Source organism: Propithecus coquereli, unplaced genomic scaffold (assembly GCF_000956105.1).
Source record: "Propithecus coquereli isolate 6110/MARCELLA unplaced genomic scaffold, Pcoq_1.0 Scaffold288, whole genome shotgun sequence".
NCBI classification, from domain to species: Eukaryota; Metazoa; Chordata; class Mammalia; order Primates; family Indriidae; genus Propithecus; species Propithecus coquereli.
In genome coordinates, this window is record NW_012148485.1 from 1,046,369 (window position 1) to 1,066,874 (window position 20,506).

A 20,506-nucleotide genomic window follows, 5' to 3' on the forward strand; every position below is an offset into this window, starting at 1 on the left:
ATGCTGTTGCTGTATTAATTTCATTGGGTTTTTACTCTGTTCAACCAAAGGGTACAACATTTTCTTATTATAATAAAACACACACTCCATTACCAATAAACAGTAGAACTCAGACATTTAGAGCCATGATCAGAGTTTATAGCTTACAAATCTAAGTACAAGTTGAAGCCATACAGACGAGGCTTGCTCCTGCATAGTTGCATCTCCTAACCCAGAAGGCAGGTCAATACAGAATTTGGGGCATTTCACTGTATTTCAAGGTCTGGCCCAACAACACTTTACAATTGGAAGCTCACCCCTTTGCTCTGTTGTCCTTGTGAAACTTAAGAAGGGCTCTTTAAGATCCTGTCCTGTAGAGTTGGCCAAAAACACAGTAAAAGTGCAAAAAAAGCATTTTGATTCCCTGATGCCTGAAATGGAACCTCACCTCACCTGTCTTTGTAGCATCAGGCCAATTCGCCTCCATAGAATGCAAGTCTGTGTTGTGGTAGCCCCGCTCGCAGGACCTGCACCTTCCTGAGGTCGGTTCCTGCTCATTCAAGACCACTGTGTCCTGCCTACCAGGGGACAGAATTGCTGTGAGCCGTGGCAATCACTAAGAACAAAGTCTTACATAGCATGGCCCCTCTAAGAATCTCAAACTTCACTCCCTATTTATTGCCCTCGCCTGTTTTCTCCAGGGTCCAAGCCCACGCATTAGAACTTAAAGACTCTTTATTTGGACTTACTGAGTAAATTGCCCAGGTTACAGAGCCATGGAAGAACAGAACAGAATGAGTACCAAATCCTAAAATGAAGGAGGGAGCTCAGCACGCCCAGAATTCTCTCAAACTTACTGGTGACTTTCCTCACTAAGCTTAGACAATCTCCAGGGGGCTGGTGGGAGGGGAGGGCTGTGTGCGGGAGGCTGCCGTGCGGAGGAGGTCGGGGTGGAGAGAAATCTCTCGTCACAGAAATGAGAAAAGTAAGGAAGAAGTAGTCAAGCGTCTGCCACCAGTAGAAAGTAGTCCTCTTCCTTGGAACCTTTTGTTTTCTAGGAGCTCAAGTTGATCTTTCTCCTGTTTTTTTTTTTCTTGTACCCTTTTAATTCTTCCTCTGTCTCCTTTGCAAGGGACTCTGCTGCTCTATCCAACCTCCAAACGTTCGAGATTCTTCCTGGGTCTCTTACTACTTTAAATCCATTAGCAAGTCCCACTGGCATTCTCTCTAGATTCCTGGTGTGACTTTTTCTTAGCATGTTCCTTATTGAAACTTCGAACCATCGTCTCTCTTACCTGAATACCCTCCTAATTGATTCCTCCGCCTTTTGCTTTTTCTCCACATTATAAACTGTATCTTTTAAAACACAAGTCAGACTATGTTAAGTCTCTGCTTAAAATTGTCACTGGATAATTTTAAGCAGACACTTGACATAGAATACAATTCAGAATCCTTTCTACAGTCTACAGAATCCTGTGGGATATGGCCCCTGCCTGGCCTCAGCTCCTACCATTTTCCTTTTTCTCCTCACTTCTGCCACATGGCCCTTACTTCTGTCCTTTCTGTACATCACACTTGTTTCTGTCCCACAGTCTTTGAACTTGCCGCATATGCTGCTTGAAACATTCTTCCAGATCTCTTCATGATTACCTCCTTCTGGTCATGGGGTCTTTCCCTGACTGCTCTCACTAGAATAACCCTTCCCGCCACACCCTCTGCACTACTGCGTCACACACGCTCTCCATGCCTGCTTTGTTTTCTGTATTATGTTCGTCACTGTCTGATGTTATGCACTTACTTACAGATTTAGTCTCTGTCCTCCTGTACTAGACTGAGATCTATGAAGGTAGGAACTCTCTCTTGCTTACAGTCATACCCCAGCATCTAGAACGGTGCCAGGTATATAGTAGTTACACAATATGCATTTCCTGAATAAATGTTGTAAGGCAGAATATATAAAGTACTTTAATAGAAATGTGAAGTGCAATAATAAATTTGTAGCAGAGTGAATATTTCTATGTGGGTGATCAAGGAAGGCTCCATGTAGAAAAGAGACACTTTACGTAGAAAGGGGAAGAGGGTGGGTAAAACTTAGATTGCAGTGGAAGACAGAGGCATTCCAGGGAGGGGAAAGAATATGAGAAAAGCCAAAGAAAGTATATATTCAGGGAACAACAAAAGAAAATTTAGCTCAAGAAAAAATTTCCTGGAAATTATTTCCCTACTTGTTTTGTTCTTTTGTGTTTTGGTCTGTTTGGGAATTAAACATATTATTTTCACTATACAGCTCTTTTTCTGAGAGAGCAGTTAGGAGTTAAATTAGAGCAGCAAACTTGCTGGCTTTGGCTCTTCCTTTTTTTTCAAAAGCTAAGAAGTTGGTTAAGAAATGGAAAAATTTTAGAGTGTATGGATTTTAGTTCAATGCATTTTTATCACTTTATTACTAGTTTTTATGTAGCCAACTCAGATCCTTTCTATATGTAGGCAGGACATGAATTACAAGGAAACAAAATAAGTGAAGTTCTGGAAAAGGACCCAGATAGGCTTTTTAACACATCAACTGCCATGTGAGTTGTATTTAACTCACTCTAGTTTTGACCCTGGGGCCATGTGAAGCATATATAAAATCTTACTTGTTGATGTTCTTATTATTACAATTAGTATTGACAATTTAATTATAAAAGTGTGAATTAAATGAATAGAAGTCAATAAATATCATTTTTTATTTATATTTACTTTTAAATTACACTCGAAGTTTTTATTCTATTTTGATAATAAAACACTGTGGCCCCAAGGAAAAGTTTCTGTTTTTTTCATGTGGCAGTCAATGTGTTAAAGAAGAGATTCTGGAGAAAAATGATTAAATAAGTCAACCTAGTTGTTCAGAAGTTTTGATAGAGGAGAAATTTTCTGGGCCACCAATTATAGTGCTTCTCTGGGAAATTTTAGAGGTTTTCTGTTTTTGTTATTTTACAGCCACGCTCTAGAACGGCGTCAGTGTTCTTTAAGGGACCAGGAAAAGTGGTGATGGTTGCCATTTGCATGTAAGTATTTAAGCCTTTTAAAATAGAAATATATTCTTTTTAATGTATATATCTTTAAATATATAAATTTATTACTTGTTAGCTAGCTACAGAATTCAAGGTTTATGTTGTTTCAGGAAGAAGTTAAATAAGTCTGTGTTCAGTAAAGTGGTGGGGGAAGAGTATAAGTTTGTATAGACACTGTCTTGTGCTCTGTATGTTTTTAATGTGATTAAGATCTAAGAATAATTGCTACCTGAAAATCCTCTCTTATTTTTATGGAAGCCTTTTTTGCAAAAGTTGGATTGGCCACGGTTATTTTTAGAGTAACTAAATGAATCTGGTTGCAGCTACTGAAGAATATCTTTATACTTGTTGTTTTTCTCCCATTTACCTTGGAAGAACATAATTGATGTTTTTGCCTCTTTCTCTTTTCCTTTGTCTTCTTGATTCCTATTGTTTTATTTACCTTTTGTCCATTTTGATGATTATTTTAGGATATATGAAAGCGTTAATTCTATAATTTGTTGTTTTATTTAAAAAAATTTTAATTGATAAATAACAATTGTAATATTCATGGGATACATAGTGATGTTTCAGTACATACAGCGAATCAGATCAGGGTAATTAGCATATCCATCATCTTCAACATTTATCATTTTTTGTGTTGAGAACATTCAGTATCTTTCTCGCTAATTGAAACTACATAATATTTTTAAGTGTATGTGTATATATATATATATATATATATATAAAGTATGTGTCAGATATTGTGACAGGATCTGGAAACATAAAGATATAATACGTAATTCTTTAAGGATTGGAGGAGTGAACACTAAACTAGAGGAAGGCATTTAGAATAATACAGACAAAGGATGATGATGAATAGTGGTGATACGAATAGACATGGGTAGGCTCAAGTTGCTCTTAGAAGGTATGGTCAAGATAGTGCCCAGGTTTCTGGCTTGGACAATTGGATAAATATTGCACCATTCACTGAGAGGAGACTGGAAGGAGGGACAGGAGGGAGCAGAGAAAATGACGAATTTATTTTTGAGTTTGAGGTGTGATTATGCACCCAGGTGGAGACAGTCAACAGGTTTAGTCCTTTTCACCAGTAAAACAGGAGTAGTAATTATAACTTTCCTTGTTAGAAGAATGTATGTAATGTATGTAAATTACTTATAGTACCTGGTACATGACATATACTTAAGTATTATTCTTAATATACATTGGTGTGAAGCTGGGGGGAGACCTGGGTTAGAGATTTAGAGTTGAGAGTTACTAATATATACATGATAATTAAAGCCATCGGAGTAGTTAAGATCACCCAGGGAATGTATATATAGTGTGAGGAAGAAAAAGCCCTTAGGAAAAAACCTTGAAGAATGCTAACATTTAAGAAATGGGTGGAGGAAAAAGAGCCACAGATGAGTTTGAGGAAGAGTAGGGAGCAAGGTAGGAAGAAAGCAGGAGTATCATGGAAGGCAAGGAAAGACAATGTTTTGAGAAAGTAGTGGCATGTGCTTCCAGGAGGTTAAGGAAAATATTTAAGTGTTTCCAGTAATTTAGTAGCAAGGAATGGTAGGTGGTATTGATAAGAACAATCTAATAAGATAATGAAGACAAGAAGCTATTGTTTAGTGGATTGAAGACTTAATAAAAAGTGAAAACCGAGACAAGAAATTATCTGAGATGGAGGAGAGGGGAAGAGGTGTAGCTAGAAGGGGATGTACAGTTTCCTCATTTATAAAATGGGGGTGTTTGTGTTTGTACAGTGGCGTTGCAGGTTAACATGCTGAGTCACTGGTTTGATGCCTGGGGTAAATCACACTAGTCATCGCTGTGGGGATCTGCGCAGTTCACGTCCTCACAGCTACCCGTGTTTATCTTAGCATCTGTGGTCTTCCAGTGCGACCCTGAGGCTGCTGTTCTGCACGTGTCCTCACCTCTGGCACCTGCGTGCTTCAGTAAACCCTCACCGAAGTCTTGCCTTTGACCCCGGCCTGCTGGACACTGTCAAGTGTAGATCTCCTTTTACCTACCGAAAACACAGAATTTCCTTTTAAATATCCTCTTGTCGAGTTACAGAACACTCTTTTCTCATCAGTTTTCAAAATGCACTTAAGTAATTTGCTCACACACAGCATGCCTCTTCATTGGAGTGCTCGATGGTACTGTGCTCTATGTTTTTCAAATTTGTACTCTTGTAACCTAAATAGTAATATGTCCTTTAAGGTTACGTATTCTTTTAAATTTATTCTTAGCAGAATCTAGTGTAGAGGTATATACGGTTAATTAAATAAGCTTTTGGTAGAAATTTTTATCCAAACCTACGCTAAATTGTTTTCTCTTTTTCTCCTAGCAATGGGTTAAACTGCTTCTTTAAGTTTCTTGCCTGGATTTATACGGGTTCAGCAAGTATGTTCTCAGAAGCTATACACTCATTATCTGATACTTGTAATCAGGTGAGGATAAAAGCTTAAGCTTTAATCTAGAAGTTGATCTGTTTAAAAGCTGAATGATTCATGTAGTTGGCTTGTGGAAGAAAATGAAAATTGTGTTACTTTTCAGCGATGAAGTGCAAAAAAATACAGCGATGGTACTTTAAAGCAGGTTGTTAAGCTGTAAGAACTTCCAACAAAGGAATGTAAAGTATAAGATTATCAGTCACTAAATGTTTGGGTAGAGGCTTTTGTAGGGGAGATTCTTATACTGAGGAGAAATTTGGTCTCCAAATATGAGTTCTTAATGACCGTAAGAGCCAGCGAATTTACTTTTTTGAAAAAAGATATAAAATTGTCACACGTAAGTGATTAAAATGCTTTTACATTAGACTAGTAGTTTGAATTACTTTGTTGAATTTGCAAATGGAAAATTTTTATGAAATTAAAATAACTTTTAAGCCCCCTTTGGCCTAAATTATGAATATTAGAAACCGAAGCCTTTTTAAATAATATGGTAAAAATGTCTACTTTTGTATCATTTTACACTTTAAAGAGTTTGGTGTGTTAAGAGAATACTTTTCAGTATTTACTTATTTATACTCCTCTTATGTAAGAATAAATTTGGGAGAACTGCAGTGAAAGACATGGGTACAATAAGAATATTTAAGACAAAGTTAAAAAATAATAGTAAAACGATAAGGAGCAAGGACAACAATAGTAATTAAAAATTAAACCTGAGAACTTACCTAACTCACTATCAAATGGATTAAACCCTTTTTAAAAGTAAGGAAAGAAGACAAGCATTTGCCATTAGCACTGATAATCTTTGCCTTGAATTTTAATTTTTATACTCAACAAATATTTAGTAACTACTATCTGTATAATGTTTTACCAGTCATGGTGTGGGCTGGGAGGAGAGGAGATGGGGATTATATGTAATATGTAATCTCTGTTTTCTTGAAAGTTTATCTGAACATAGGAAAATCAAAATGCAGAAATATTTGTACATATGGCAAAGAGATATGTATGAGGTTGTTAGTTTCAGTATTAGTTTTTATTTAAAACATTGAAGACAATTTTTTAAGTGTTCATACTCTGAAATACTATTCAGGGGTTTAAAAGAATGTGATAGATAGCTTTGTGCTGACCTTACTGACCTGGAATAATAACCATGATAAATTAGGTAAAAAATCAGGTTGCAAAATACTATATATAGAACTGCTTTTAACCGTGGTGGACAAACAGGGACTGAATTTAGTCTCTTGCTGTCAACAACTGAAAAACCCAGACAAAGTATGTTGGACACTAGCATAAGACCATGATCCCTGAGAGATGGGAAACAATGATTTGAACTCTATGATCTCTCTGGCTTTTTGCTTGGAGCCACATTTGGGATAGTGGAGCAGGATAGGAGATAACAGTCTCACTGAGCTGAAACGACAAATCAAAATTCAGGGAGTCTGAATTCAGGTGGCCAGAAATTACAAGACAGAGTTCCACAGAGGAAGGAGACATAGACAAAAAGCTGTAGAAGTCTACATAGGGATTTCCTTGAATTTAGTCTTTGCCAAATTTCAAGTTATACACGTGTAAAGTGTGGGCGTGAGTCTGGGCAGAGAACCATCAGAGCAGTAAACTGAGCAATAAACTGATTAGTTCCTAGAGTTCACACAGGGCTGGGATGCATTCACATTCTGACCAGCTAGGAGAGTCCTCACTGATTACCTGGGCCAACAGAAGGCTCACCTTGGTAGTAGGACTGAGTTATCCTTAGTGTGAAGGCTGTTCTAGAACCTTCCCTAACAAACCTCCCTAAAAGCTCTAAAGGATCAAGCTGATTTGCAAGTAATTTAATGACTGGCCAGAGCAAAGCCTCACAGTCAAGAAGACTCCAAAATCTAAAAGCACTCAGTGTACCATTCACGGTGTTTAGCTTCCAATGTTAAGACTACTGGACAGTCTAAGGGGCACGAAAATCAGATTCATAACCAGGAAAAAATCGGTCAATAGAATCACACTCAATTGACAGATGACAGAGTTAGCAGACCAGGATATTAAATAGCCGTTACAACTATGTTTATGTACTGAAAGGAAGACACGAACACAATGAGAAAAGAAGTTGAAAGTATGAAAAAAGAACCAAATGGAGCTGAAAAATATATCTGAAATGAAAAATTCACCGTATAAAATTAACAGCAGATTAGACACTGCAAAGAAAAATTTGTGAATCTGTGTATGTAACAATAGAACACAGTCATATTACATACAGAGAGAAAAAGACTGAAAAAAGACGAAGGGAGCCTCCGTAACCGATGGGACAGTGTCAAGAGGATCCTATCAAACATTTAGGGAAGAAGTAATTAATACTAATAATAGTACACAGACTTTCAGAAATAGAGAAGGAAATGCTTTTCAGTTGCTCTGATGAGACAGCATAACCCTGACACTAAAGCTTACAGTGTTACTACAAGAGAAAAAAAATACAGACTAGAATCCCTCATGAACATAAATGTAAAAATCCTTAAAATATAATTAGATCCAGTCTAGCTGTATATAAAAATGATAATATATCATAATTGAGTATTATTCCAGGAATGTAAGGTTGGTTTAACATTCAGAATCAGTAAGTGTAGAAGGTTAATATGCAGAAATCAGTTATGTTTCTACTCTCAGCAAATAAATGGAGAATGAAATTTTAATAAACTCCACTTAGGTTGGTGCAAAAGTAATTGCGGTTTTGGATCGTGAATTTTAAATGATTATAACTAGGTTTTTTTTTAGAGATTCATCCAAAATATTTAAAGATGAAATGGCATGATTCTTAGAATTTACTTCAGAATGTTCATGAGGGAATAGACGTGGATTAAATAAAACAGATCTGGTCATACATTTATAATTGATGGAGCTTAGTGATGGGTAATTTGAGGTTATTACAATGTTCTGTTGAGTTTTTTAAATTATTCTATCCTATCCATCTGTATGTTAGAAAATTTTCATAAAATAAAGTGCACAAAGACACTATGTATAGATTGTGATCACATTTTTAAGCACACACACCATCTCTCTGAAATCCAGCACAAAAATAGTCACACAAGCAACATTAAAAACTGCATACAGGTGTATATAAAGACAGTCCAAAATATACTCCAGACTCTGAAAACATTCCCTCTCCTGTACTGTTTGAATTTCTTCCTGATGAGCATGTGTTAGTTTTGGAACTAGAAAAATAAATGAATTTTTGTAAAAGACTGAACAACAAGACAAGAGGTAAATAAAAGTTTGAGACCGTGTGGTATCAAGTGCTTTGAGAACTCCTGGGTTAAGAGTGTGTCTTATTAGAGTTTTCGAAAAGGCTTTGATGAGAAAGATTGCAGTTGGGCCTTACCGAATAGATGGAAATTGTATTTTTCATGTCCTTTTGAAAACTGTTTCTCTTGAGACCTATAATAACATTTAAAAAATTTTAATTCACTGTACTATTTTTATGCCATAATATTTTTTTCTTCACTTTTTGAGAGACTAAAAGACTTCCAACTTTCAAATTAGACCTGTGTCTCTAGTTTTGCGATTTCTGTCACAGTTCATTGTGGAAAACTTTTTGCTAAATAACGCACAGCACATCCTTTAGTATCGACTCCCATGAATTCTTGGAGCACTTGAGTTTGCGATGTAGTGAGTGTTTAGAGGAAGCCACAGTTCTGTCTTCTGTAAGCAGTTTATACGCACGCAAAACAACTGGAAAGGTCTTTCAAGGCACCTTTTAAGCAGCTGCTCGATGGTGTGGTACTGAAGGAACAGCAGAACAGGGGTGGGCGATCATGGAGTGGGGTGCATTGATAATGCTTCTTAGCCGCTAGACACTCATGCTCGTTATGTTGAAAACCAAACAGATGCTACTCCGTAGGTCATATATACAAAACTGAACATACACGTGTATGTTCTACATGTGCAGAAAAAGGTCTGGTAGGACATGTGTCAAACACAACTGTGATTCTGTCCTGCCTCTGAGGGGGAACAGGATATGGCATGATCTGTAATATTTGATTTTTATACAAACTAAGAAATATGGTCCATATTCAGTTTATATAATAGTTGATACTATCTCACACTAAATTGCACAGCCAACCTGAATATTAAGGATTTTAAAAATATTTATTGAATATTTTTCAAATATTATAAACACATATGTATACATATATAATAAATATATATATACATGTGAATTAATAGTGACCATTTCAATTTTAATGGTCAGGTTTAAGAGAATTATATGTTCCTCTTAATGTGCACTCATTTTCTTAGTTTAATTCACTGAAAAGTCCTCTATGTTTTAGGTAGTTTACCCCCTTTTTCTGTGGAATTCAGTAGAAAAATATCTTAAAATATTCTGCATATTTAGGGTAAGATTTCCAATATCAAAATGTACAAATCCAGTATGTATTTGCTTTAACCATTTTCAAGGTGGTTTAATCTCTATATTTTTATTAGAAAAAACGTTTCTATTAAATGTCTTACAGCCCACAGAGAAACTTCATCTGTGAAGAATTTGATTATGTAGAAGCTTTACTTGTGTGATTATTTGGCATCATGCTGAAAAAAAGGAAAGGCCCTAGATCAGTCATATAATATCACATGGGGAATTCACTCAGAGGCTTTGTATTTTATTAAATAGTTCTATAAGGTAGTCTTACGTAATTTCTAAATTCATACCAAATGAGAATAGAAGGGCCTTACTAAGGGCAAGCGTACTAATATTGAGAGGTTCAAGTGGATAACTCTTTCACAAAGGAGAAAAATTTAATATCCTCACAAAACCCTGGAATAATAAATTAAAAAAAAAAACCAAATAAATGGAAATGAAAGAAGGAAAGGAAGAAAAGATGAAGGCAAGTGAGAGAGGAGGAAAGGGAGGGAGGAAGAAAAGAAAGAAAATGCGGTATATACTTCCTGTGCATGCTTTTGCAGTTTTATGAGAAATGTATGTGTCCATATGCAATAAATACTGTTAGAAGTTTTTACTATCTTTTATTCGTACAGCTGTGCAAGTTACTCTTCCTGAAAAGATCAGATATTGCAGACCACCTTAATCTTCCTTCTTTCTTCAGAGATATAAACATAGCTAAATGTGTGTCCTTCCAGACATTTTCCTGTGCTTTGCATTATATGTAGTTTACAAAAACTGTAAAACATGAATTGTTCTGTTCTGTACACACTGTTCCTGACTTGCTTTTTCCCCCTTCCACTTAGTGGCATATCTAGGAGCTTTATTCATGTCAGTACAGAAAGCTCTACCCTAACCCCGTTCTCTTAAACTGCTGTAGACATAATTTATGGTTTATCATTCATTTTACCGTTCCCAGTTAATGGATATTTAGGTTGCCTTCATATTTTTCGTCATTATAAACAATGGTGTTTTGAGCCCCTTTGGGTTCATTTTTATTTTTCTAAGGTAAGTTCTAGAATCCAGAATTGCTGGACCATTGGACATGCACATGTTAAGTGTTTCTCTGTCATCGTCAGCTTGCACCCTCCAGGTTGGCTATACCGTATTATGCTCGCCATCTTGCTAATGATTATTCACCTTTTTCTCCTCCTTCTACATAGGGGTTACTCGCCTTGGGCATCAGTAAGTCTGTTCAGACACCAGATCCTTCTCATCCGTAAGGACACTGCCTTTATTTTGTTTTTGTTTGTTTTGGCGACAAGTCATTGAAATAAAAGCACCTGAATTTCAGAAATCTCCTGCAATTTATATATCTGCAGTTTGTTAAAGATTGATCATTTCTTCTACTGTGGTATCTAAAATGCAGGACTCACCGCTGTGTCGAAGTACATTCAAGGTATAATTTGAAAATGGAGTTTAAATTATTTGTATTCTTTGTAACACAGCATGGAGATCTTGTCCTCTCCACATTTGATAACATATTTGATCATGACATAAAGCACATATTTTGATCTTAGAAGTCTATTTTATTTTGGTCCAGGGAAACATATTCCAGATTTAGACCCATAGGCTACCTGGTCTAAAATTTTGGTGATAACTTCTGTTAAATACATACTTATTTTAATCTTACTGTTGTGATTGGGAAATAGTATTCTGTTAATATTTCAAAATTATTTATTTGTAAAATCAGTATACTTTTAAAAATATATTATTTTGAATCCTGTCCATTATCATTATTTTAAATACGTAATGCTTCATGAACTTGCGTGTCGTCCCTGTGTGGGGCCATGCCGATCTTCTCTGTGTCTTTCCCATTTTACTGTGTGTGCTCCCAAAACACACACCATACTTACTATTTGATACAGAGATGTTTTTCTGTTGCTTCTACTAACAGCATCATCTAAAACTTTGAATTCCACAGCCATCATTTTTTAACTGGCTTCAGTAATAGAATTTGATCAATCTTAAGACAAAAAACATGCACTGTTATTTCTGTAAAGGAGTCTATTCTTTACAAATGCCTTTCTTTACCTGAAAGCAAAGAACTGCTGTTAACTTATAAATAATGACATATTTTTAATATCCTATCACTATCAATAAGCTAGTATAGAAAACAGCTGGTTCTCTAGTCTGCTAATTACCATTTCTAGAATTTTTCTTTTTTTTCTTAGCCAATTTTATATACCAAAGGTTTAAAAACATAGGGTCAAAGTTTTACATTTTAGGTTGTAAAGACTTCTTCTCAAGATATTTTTAATTATCACTTTAGTGCTGCCCAATAGAATTTTCTTCAGCGATGGAAATATTTTATGTCTGTCCAATATGGTAGTCACTACATGTGGCTGCTAAGCCCTGGAAATGTGGCTAGTGCAACCGAAGAACTAAATTATAAACTATATTGAGTTTTAATTAATTTAAATTTAAATTGCCACATGTGGCTAGTAGCTTATCATTGGACAGCGTGGATCTACACAATTAAAATTTTCAATAAGAACCTACAAATTCCTTGAAAACACCTAAAGTGAAATTAATGCCATTTAATTTAGATTTTAATTTACTTTAACTTAAATTAATATATATTCCATATTACTTTGGGGGGAAACTTCAGAAGAAAGTAAATTTTTCTAAATGAGCTGGTCGTCACATTGTCACATCTATGAACTGGGAATTCCCTATGGCAAGATGACATCTTTGCAAAACAGAATTCAAACAGCAGTTTGATTAAGAATTCTTGTTTAAATTTCTGTCTCCCAGAAGGGCGCCACAGACTTTGGGTTTGGGAGTAAATTTCCCAGGAAATATTTTTATGAATGAGTGATTCTTTTCCTCCTACAGTATGTCATATTTTTTAGTCCTTTTAATGCTGAGCATTGTATTGGTACTTACAATAATACAAAACAATGTATATATTGACCAAAGATGCTTGAAAATAATTGAGATTTTAAAACCATGAAGACACCCTTTTGGGTGAAGCTCTTAGTTGTAGTAATAGTTGATAGTTGCTATGTGCCATTCAGAACTATTCAGAACCAGCAATAAACTATATGTAGTAAACTATTCAGTGTCAAGCATCAAATTTTAGGTAATATAAATCATATATTGGCTACAAAAAAGGATTAAAATACTCAATTAGAAGCTGCCTTACAAGGAAATTTAAATGTTAACCCCATTCAGCATCTGAATGTGTTTTTAAAAAGATTAATTTACCACATCTGTACTACATAATAGTAAAGTAGCTCTACTAAATCAAAATAGACCATATGGAAAAGGGATTAGAAAATACCTCAATTAAATGATGTTCACTTTATTTTTATATGTTTTCAAAGAACTTGCAGTCTTTTTCCACTTTATAGATTGCTTTTCTGATTAGATTTGAGTTTGGTGATCACATTTTACCTAAATATAAAACTATAACATCTTGATAGTCTAAGACTTTTTTGTTGTCTTTTTCATTGATGTATTAAGCATATATTTTGTAAAGGAAACCATTTGTACTCCTTAAAAACTATATTACGTTCTTTTTTATTTTTCAGGTATGGATTTTCAAATATGCGCTATATTTCTTCGCTCATTAGTGGTGTTGGTATTTTCATGATGGGTGCAGGACTATCATGGTACCATGGAGTTATGGGATTGCTTCATCCACAACCAATGGAATCCCTTCTATGGGTAATCCTCCTCTTTTCTCCTCAGTTTCGAAGTAATGTGACGTAGTGATTGAGTGCAATAGAATGTCTTTGTCATACTGATGTCAAAGAATGAGAATAACATATAGCCTCATTTTGGGATGTGGGGGTGCTTCTCTATTTTGGGTCCTAGCCGGAACTAGACAGAATCAATCTCCTTTTAACCTCCTCTTACACCACACACATCTGCATGGTAACAAGCCTGTTAAACTGGGCTTATTTACATTTGTTATTCACTAGTTTCCTGCAGTTTTTATTGACTAAGTTTCTTCCCATAATACACTTCATATAATTAAAACAGACAAATGTATTGCCTCCATTCTGAAAAGGTTTGGCCACTTGATAGATACCTCATTGTCTTAGCATTCATCCAGCTTGTACATCATCACTTCAGAGAGGCAGAGCAGTCTCTGGAGTTACAGATTAAGTAATTATTAATAGTTAAAGTTTCAATTGTGTCGAAGTTTTAAAGCTTCTGGAAGCTCTGTGTCTTTTAGTAACTAAATGGGGTTCTATTAATCTATGGCCCTTTGTTAAATAAATAATAGATTCAGCACATCATAAACCAGCTGATGTTTATTAGATATTATTTTGCAGTCCTTGCCGATATATGCTGTCTCTTTTTATTGAGTGATAAGTGTGTCTTAAATACTTTCGGGAACAAGGTGGAAGGATTAAAAATAGTTACAGGGAAGTTTAGCTACTGTTTTAGCCAGGTTTCAGTTTGAGAGATTCAGTGGAAAGGGCCTAGAATTGAGACTGGAAAGCTTGCATTCTAGTTCTTACTCTGCTATCACTTCTGTGTACTCAGGCAAATCGCTTAACCTTGGAAGATCTGTTTCCTTAACAGAATTTTGAGTGTTGGACTAGATCCAAAACTTTCAAACCTCTATTTTAGGAAAGCCTAGGGTTCCAAAAAGGTGTGTTGAAAATTCTCTAGATGTTTGGCTTGAATTTCATTAAAATTGTTTTTGAATTTATGTTGCTAGGTTAACTCTATTTGTACACCTTGGAATAAAGCTTCTCTTGCCATCTCTATTTAATTGAAGAATGTCCTAGAACTGCAAGGAAAGTAGTGTTACCTAAAAAAGTAATTGATTACTGTTTATAACTACTTGTCTTTCTGAATCAGGATTCTCTTAGTACTGGGCATCCAAACAAAATCCAGAATTTAACTTGAGTGTGGGTGTGGATCTCACTGCATCTGGCATCCACACGCCAGATTTCAAATGTTTGTTCATGTCATTGTCCTCTTTTGAGTTGTTTCCCATTAGTGTCTTTCTTGTCTGGCTTAGATCCGAATTTATGTTGTTTAGACATTACAAACTTTATGCATGAACAATTGTAATTCTTCAGTGAAATACCGAATTTATGATTTATTTTAATATTTATTTTCTAGGCATATTGTATTTTAGCAGGATCATTGGTATCTGAAGGAGGTATGTGCTGTCACAAAGTATCTCTTTATTCTTAATTTAGTAATACATATCCAGCAGTCCATTATTATAGCTCGCTAAGTTCCATTGATTAGAGAAAAGTGTGGGAATAAAGTCTCTGTGTAGTGTATTATGATTGTTCATATAATGGATGAGTCTGGGGTGGGAAACCTGCAGCCTTAAGGCCACATGTGGCCCTCTAGATCCTTAAGTGTGGCCTTTTGGCTGAATCCAAAAGATTTGTTCTGTAAAATTTGGATTTAGTCAAAAGGCCGCCCTTAAGGATCTAGAAGGCCACATACGGCCTTAAGGCCGCAGCTTCCCCTCCTCTGGATGAGGACGGGGGGAAGTATGTTTTGTTCTTGAGTATTATATCACGATGCTCAGAACATTTGAAATGGAATATGCAAACATAACTATATAGAATTTTTATTTTATATATATTAATATTTTTTAGAGGTGGGGTCTTGCTGTATTGCCCAGGCTGGCCTTGAGCTCCTGGGCTCAATTGATCCTCTTTCCTCTGCCTCCTGAGTAGCTGGGATTAAAGGCATGTGCCACTGTAGCCAGTTTATACTGAATTTTTAAAAATCAGGTTTTGGTAGTGTTAATCAGAAGCCTCTCTCTTTTTGCGGTATGAATATTTCAGAGTCTCTGAAATATGCAGCTGTGGCAGTATTGTGACGGAGAACTGCTAATATCAGTATGAAACTGCCTAATTTACCGCTGTGTTCATAGTTCGTTTACTCCTGAAACATTGTCACCTTCTATGTATAGTGTTCCCTTCATCTATTTTTTTTTTACTTATTTATTTTTTGGTCAAGTGAAGCAGTGGGAATGGAGAGGTATTTTTGAATTAATATTATTTTGAATTGGCAGATCGATCATAATTGCGTATATTTATGGGGCCTCTCATCTTTGATAGTTTGTACAGTGTCGATAGCACCACCTGCCTCCAAAGATTGGAAGGATCAAAAGTGATCATGCTTAGTGTGGTTCCTGCCAAATAGAAGCTCTTCAATAAATTAAGGGTGTTGTTGTAGTAATTCTGTTTAGTTATTATGGTTTAGAAATAGGGGATTCATTTTATTGTCGTGATTAATTGGGGTCTCGATGACTGGTCAATATGGGACTTTTCCTGATTGCCAGCCCTGGCATTAAAATGTTGTGCTTATTTACTTATCTTTTGAGATGCTGTCTTTAAAGTTGAGAGGCACGAAGTTGCTTCCTTGCTAATATAAATAAATGCTTTTCTTTCAGCAACGCTCGTTGTTGCCGTAAATGAACTTCGTAGGAGTGCTCGGGCCAAAGGAATGTCATTTTACAAGTATGGTATGTATTCTAGAAGCCAGGTATTTATTTCATCTCCTTTATTTGCTTGAAATCACCGGGTACTATTGCTTTGTTCCTGATAGATGTGTACAAAGTACATCTTGCTGTCAAGTCCCTGTGTGGCTCTTAGGAATATGTAAGCTCTTTTAAAAAGAGGAATGTAATGCAATTTGAACATGGATACTTTACGTCCAGATTTGACTTAAGTGAACCACTGTGTTTCTATATATGCTTCTATAACTTGAGAAAGCAATTTGACTTTATATGTAAGTTATTGTTGACATTTAAGCCAAGAAATTATGTTTACATTGAACAGGGTTTTTAAAATCATGATCTCCCATACATTTTTATCTTAATTTATATCTTGATTTTACATGGATACTTATTAAGATGTTACCCAATGGTGTCAAGTTAAGATTTCAGAAATTTTCTATTCTTGTCTCTCCCCCAATGATTAAGTAATGGAAAGCCGTGACCCTAGTACAAATGTTGTGTTATTGGAAGATACTGCAGCAGTTCTGGGAGTAATAATAGCAGCCACCTGCATGGGTCTTACTTCTATAACAGGTAAATATTTCTTAAATTACAGGTGATTTATTTGTACTACTTAAATAATTCTTTAATATATGGGAATTTTTCTTACATCATTGAATAGTATTAAACCAATAGATTGTTCAGTGTTAATTTCATACTAATCATTGATTTGTATAAGACATTTAGTGAACGTATTCGTTCAGGTTTCTTTGAATTAGAAATTTCTCTAATTTAGAAATAAGAAAGGCTGTTAGTAGAAGATTCCTATAATGCCCTAAACCTTTCTAGCTGTGACTTAATAAATTATGCAGTCACTCTGAACTTTAAATTCTTAACCTGTAACACAGTATGGCTAATATTTGCCTTGGTAACTTACAGGTTAATTAAGATAGTATGAGAGAGAAATTTAATAAACTCTAAAGTTCTAAATAAATATACAGCAGGTCCTTAAATAACATAGTTTCATTCAACGTTGTTTCATTATAAGGTTGACGAAAAAAACAGTCAGTTCCTGACTGGGACCACTGTCTGTGTGGAGTTGGCATGTTCACCCCATGTCTGTGTGGGATTTTTCCAGGCACTCCAGCTTCCTCCCACATCCCAAGGCTGTGCACGTCAGTTTCATTGACGTGTCTAAATACGAGTGAATGTACTGTCTGTCCAGTGTAGGAAAAGTGCTATTGATATATCTAAAAGAAATGTACTGTTTGTTATGTCACTGTGTATATGGTGTCTCTAATCTGAAAGTGCTCTGAACCCGTGCAATGACCAGATACAAAAAGCATCTTGAACAATTAAATTGAATAATACTCTTAAGTAATATGAAGCAAGCTGTATCATCCCCATTTTGTAGTATAGTAAACTATTAGGAGTCATTAAAGGAAGTAATTAAAAGAATTAGGAATAAATTTGAAGTGCCTTGATTTATTAGTTTGGTTCTTTGTAAAGGTCACTGAAATAATAGAAAACGTGTATTTACTGATCTCTCACGTGCTTTATTTAGGCAATCCACTGTATGACAGCCTGGGTTCCTTGGGCGTGGGCACCTTGCTGGGCGTGGTCTCAGCATTCCTCATCTACACGAACACAGAGGCGCTCCTGGGGCGGTCCATCCAGCCAGAACAGGTGCAGCGGCTCACTGAGCTCCTGGAGAACGACCCGTCAGTAAGGTCAGCCTTTTCCCAGCGCTGCTACCAAGGCTCACAGAAAACAGATTGAAAAGAGAACTGCTCGGTATAAATACTGCCAGAGGAAGTTTTGGATTCCTAGCCTTCAGAACTTTTTAAAATCTATTACTTTTCAGAATTATAATCTTGGAGGGAAGCAAGAATACATTTAGGAAACTCCTTAAAAGTTTCCTTTTAAATTCTGTATATTTAAACTTTTTAGAATAAGGAACAGTCAGATTTAATAGGAATAGTTGGCTCCTTAATGTGGAAACACTTAATGTGGAACCTTTATATTAATGTTTATGTTTGCCTTATATTTGTGTTGCAGTTACTAATTGAACGTACTTTAAAAGATTTTTATTCATAGGAAACTGATTACCAAATTAAATATATATTTCTTTTGAAAACAGACTCCATTATAGCTTATTAAAAAATTTTTTCCTTTTAAATTGTGTAAGACTAAAGAACTGAAGACTTAGGAGATAATCAGCAGAAGAGATAGAGTTCTAATAGTACTTTTCAGTGAAACTCAGCAGCATTACAGTTTTATAACAAAGTAAAAGAACAAACTTCTGAAATCCTAATTTTCCACTAGCTATATATATATTTTTTCAAACTTTAAAATAAGAAGATATTTTTCTTCTGGGTTATACTTGAAATCTTTAAGTTAAATCTTTTAAAAATGACCTAAATATTTGAATTAATACAACATATTAGTGATTACTAGATTTATATTTTATGCCCTATATGTTTAGTCTTGAAAAGTAGTTACCTCATTAGATCAAGATTATAAATTCAGAGCTGGGCGTGGTGGCACGTGCCTGTAGGCCCAGCTACTTGGGAGGCTGAGGCAGGAGGATTGTTTGAGGTCAGGAGTTCGAGGCTGCAGTGCACCATGATCATGCCTGTGAATAGCCACTGCACTCCAGCCTGGGTGACGTAGGAGTCCCCGTCTCTTAAAAAAGATTAGACGTTAAATACTCTTTTTTTTCTCCCCCATCCCTGCCTCCACCCAACTCAGGAGTTGAGCATTCTGAAAATCAGTACCAGACTTAGTAACTTAATGGTTTAGTTTCTCTTTTGAAATTTTGGTATGATATATACATATATATATATTTTTTTTTTTTTTTTTTTTTTTGAGACAGTCTCACTCTGTCGCCCTGGCTGGAGTGCGGTGGCGTCTTCATAGCTCACTGCAACCTCAAACTCCTGGGATCAAGTGATCCTCCTGCCTCAGCCTCCTGAGTAGCTGGGACCACAGGCACATGCCACCACGCCTGGCTAATTTTTTTCTATTTTTTGTAGAGATGGGGTCTTGCTCTTGCTCAGGCTCATCTCTAACTCCTGAACTCAAGCAGTCCTCCTGCCTCAGCCTCCCAGAGTGCTAGGAGTACAGGCTTGAGCCACTGTGCCTGACCTGTTATGTCATTTTTAGTCATCTTACCATATTTTCTGATTTCCTTTTTGATTTCTTTTTGTATATTGTTTAATTTCTACATATTTGTGAGTTTCCCAAATTTATTTCTGTTATTGCTTTGTTTTATTTCATTGTAGTCAGAGAATATACTTTGTATTACTTCTGTCCTTTTAAATTTACTGAGGTTTGTTTTATGGCCTAGCAGGTGGTCTATCTTGGATACTGTTCTATGTGTGCTTGGGAAGAAGATATGTTCTGTTGTTGTATGGAGTGTTCTGTAGATGTTTGTTGGGTTTAGTTGGCTCGTGATGTTCAGACTTCAGTTTCCCTGTTGATCGTCTTGCCCCATTGTTCTATCCATTATTCAAGTAGAGTATCGAAGTCTCCAGATATAACTGTTGGATTATCTGTTTCTCTCTTCATTTCTGCCTGTCAAATGTTTTAAGAGTACTTAAGTCTCACGGGTTTATTTTTTGGTAGATCTCTATGTTCCCAGGATACAGACAGAGAGTGCTTTCTTAAAATTTTTACTTTTTTAGCTAAGTAACTTGTCACAGAGTGTTTTGTTACTTCTTATATATCTTGTATTGAAAAGATGCTGTGAGGGTCCCGTTGAAGGAAGGGACTTTCTCCGCAGGTCTCTGGGGCAGGCTGACTGCGGGATCAGGGCAGGACGGGAAGCAGCTGTGCCTGAGCATCCGCTTTCCCGTCTGGGAGGCGGCGTGGGATGCAGGGAACACCGCCGGGCCTGCGGGTCTGCGGAGCTGGGCTGGGGAGTCCTGGTCTGCTGTTCGCTGGCTGAATTACCCTGAGCAGCCGCTTAGGCCCCTCTGGGCCTGTCTTACCATCCGTAAAACAAAGATGCTGCCCTGTGACTTGATGAGGCCATTCTCGATCGCTGCCTTGTAGTGGGTACTAAGCCTTTTGTACGTGTGTTGGCTCAGCATCCCCACGTCAGTCCCCTGTGGTAGTTACTATTAATATTATTAACCTCATTCTAATAGGGAACGTCACAGCATTGTGTGAAGACTTCTAAAGA

General features: G+C 36.2%; 1 protein-coding gene across 1 annotated transcript in view; it reads left to right on the top strand.

Moving 5' to 3' along the window:
• The window catches only part of SLC30A9 (solute carrier family 30 (zinc transporter), member 9), a 39,838-nt gene that overhangs the window by 11,627 nt on the left and 7,705 nt on the right, over positions 1-20,506 (top strand). The window contains 8 exon segments of the mRNA XM_012648488.1: positions 2,956-3,023; positions 5,368-5,470; positions 11,054-11,109; positions 13,427-13,562; positions 14,979-15,018; positions 16,276-16,347; positions 16,807-16,914; positions 17,885-18,050. Of these exon segments, the coding sequence (XP_012503942.1) occupies positions 2,956-3,023; positions 5,368-5,470; positions 11,054-11,109; positions 13,427-13,562; positions 14,979-15,018; positions 16,276-16,347; positions 16,807-16,914; positions 17,885-18,050 (749 nt within the window).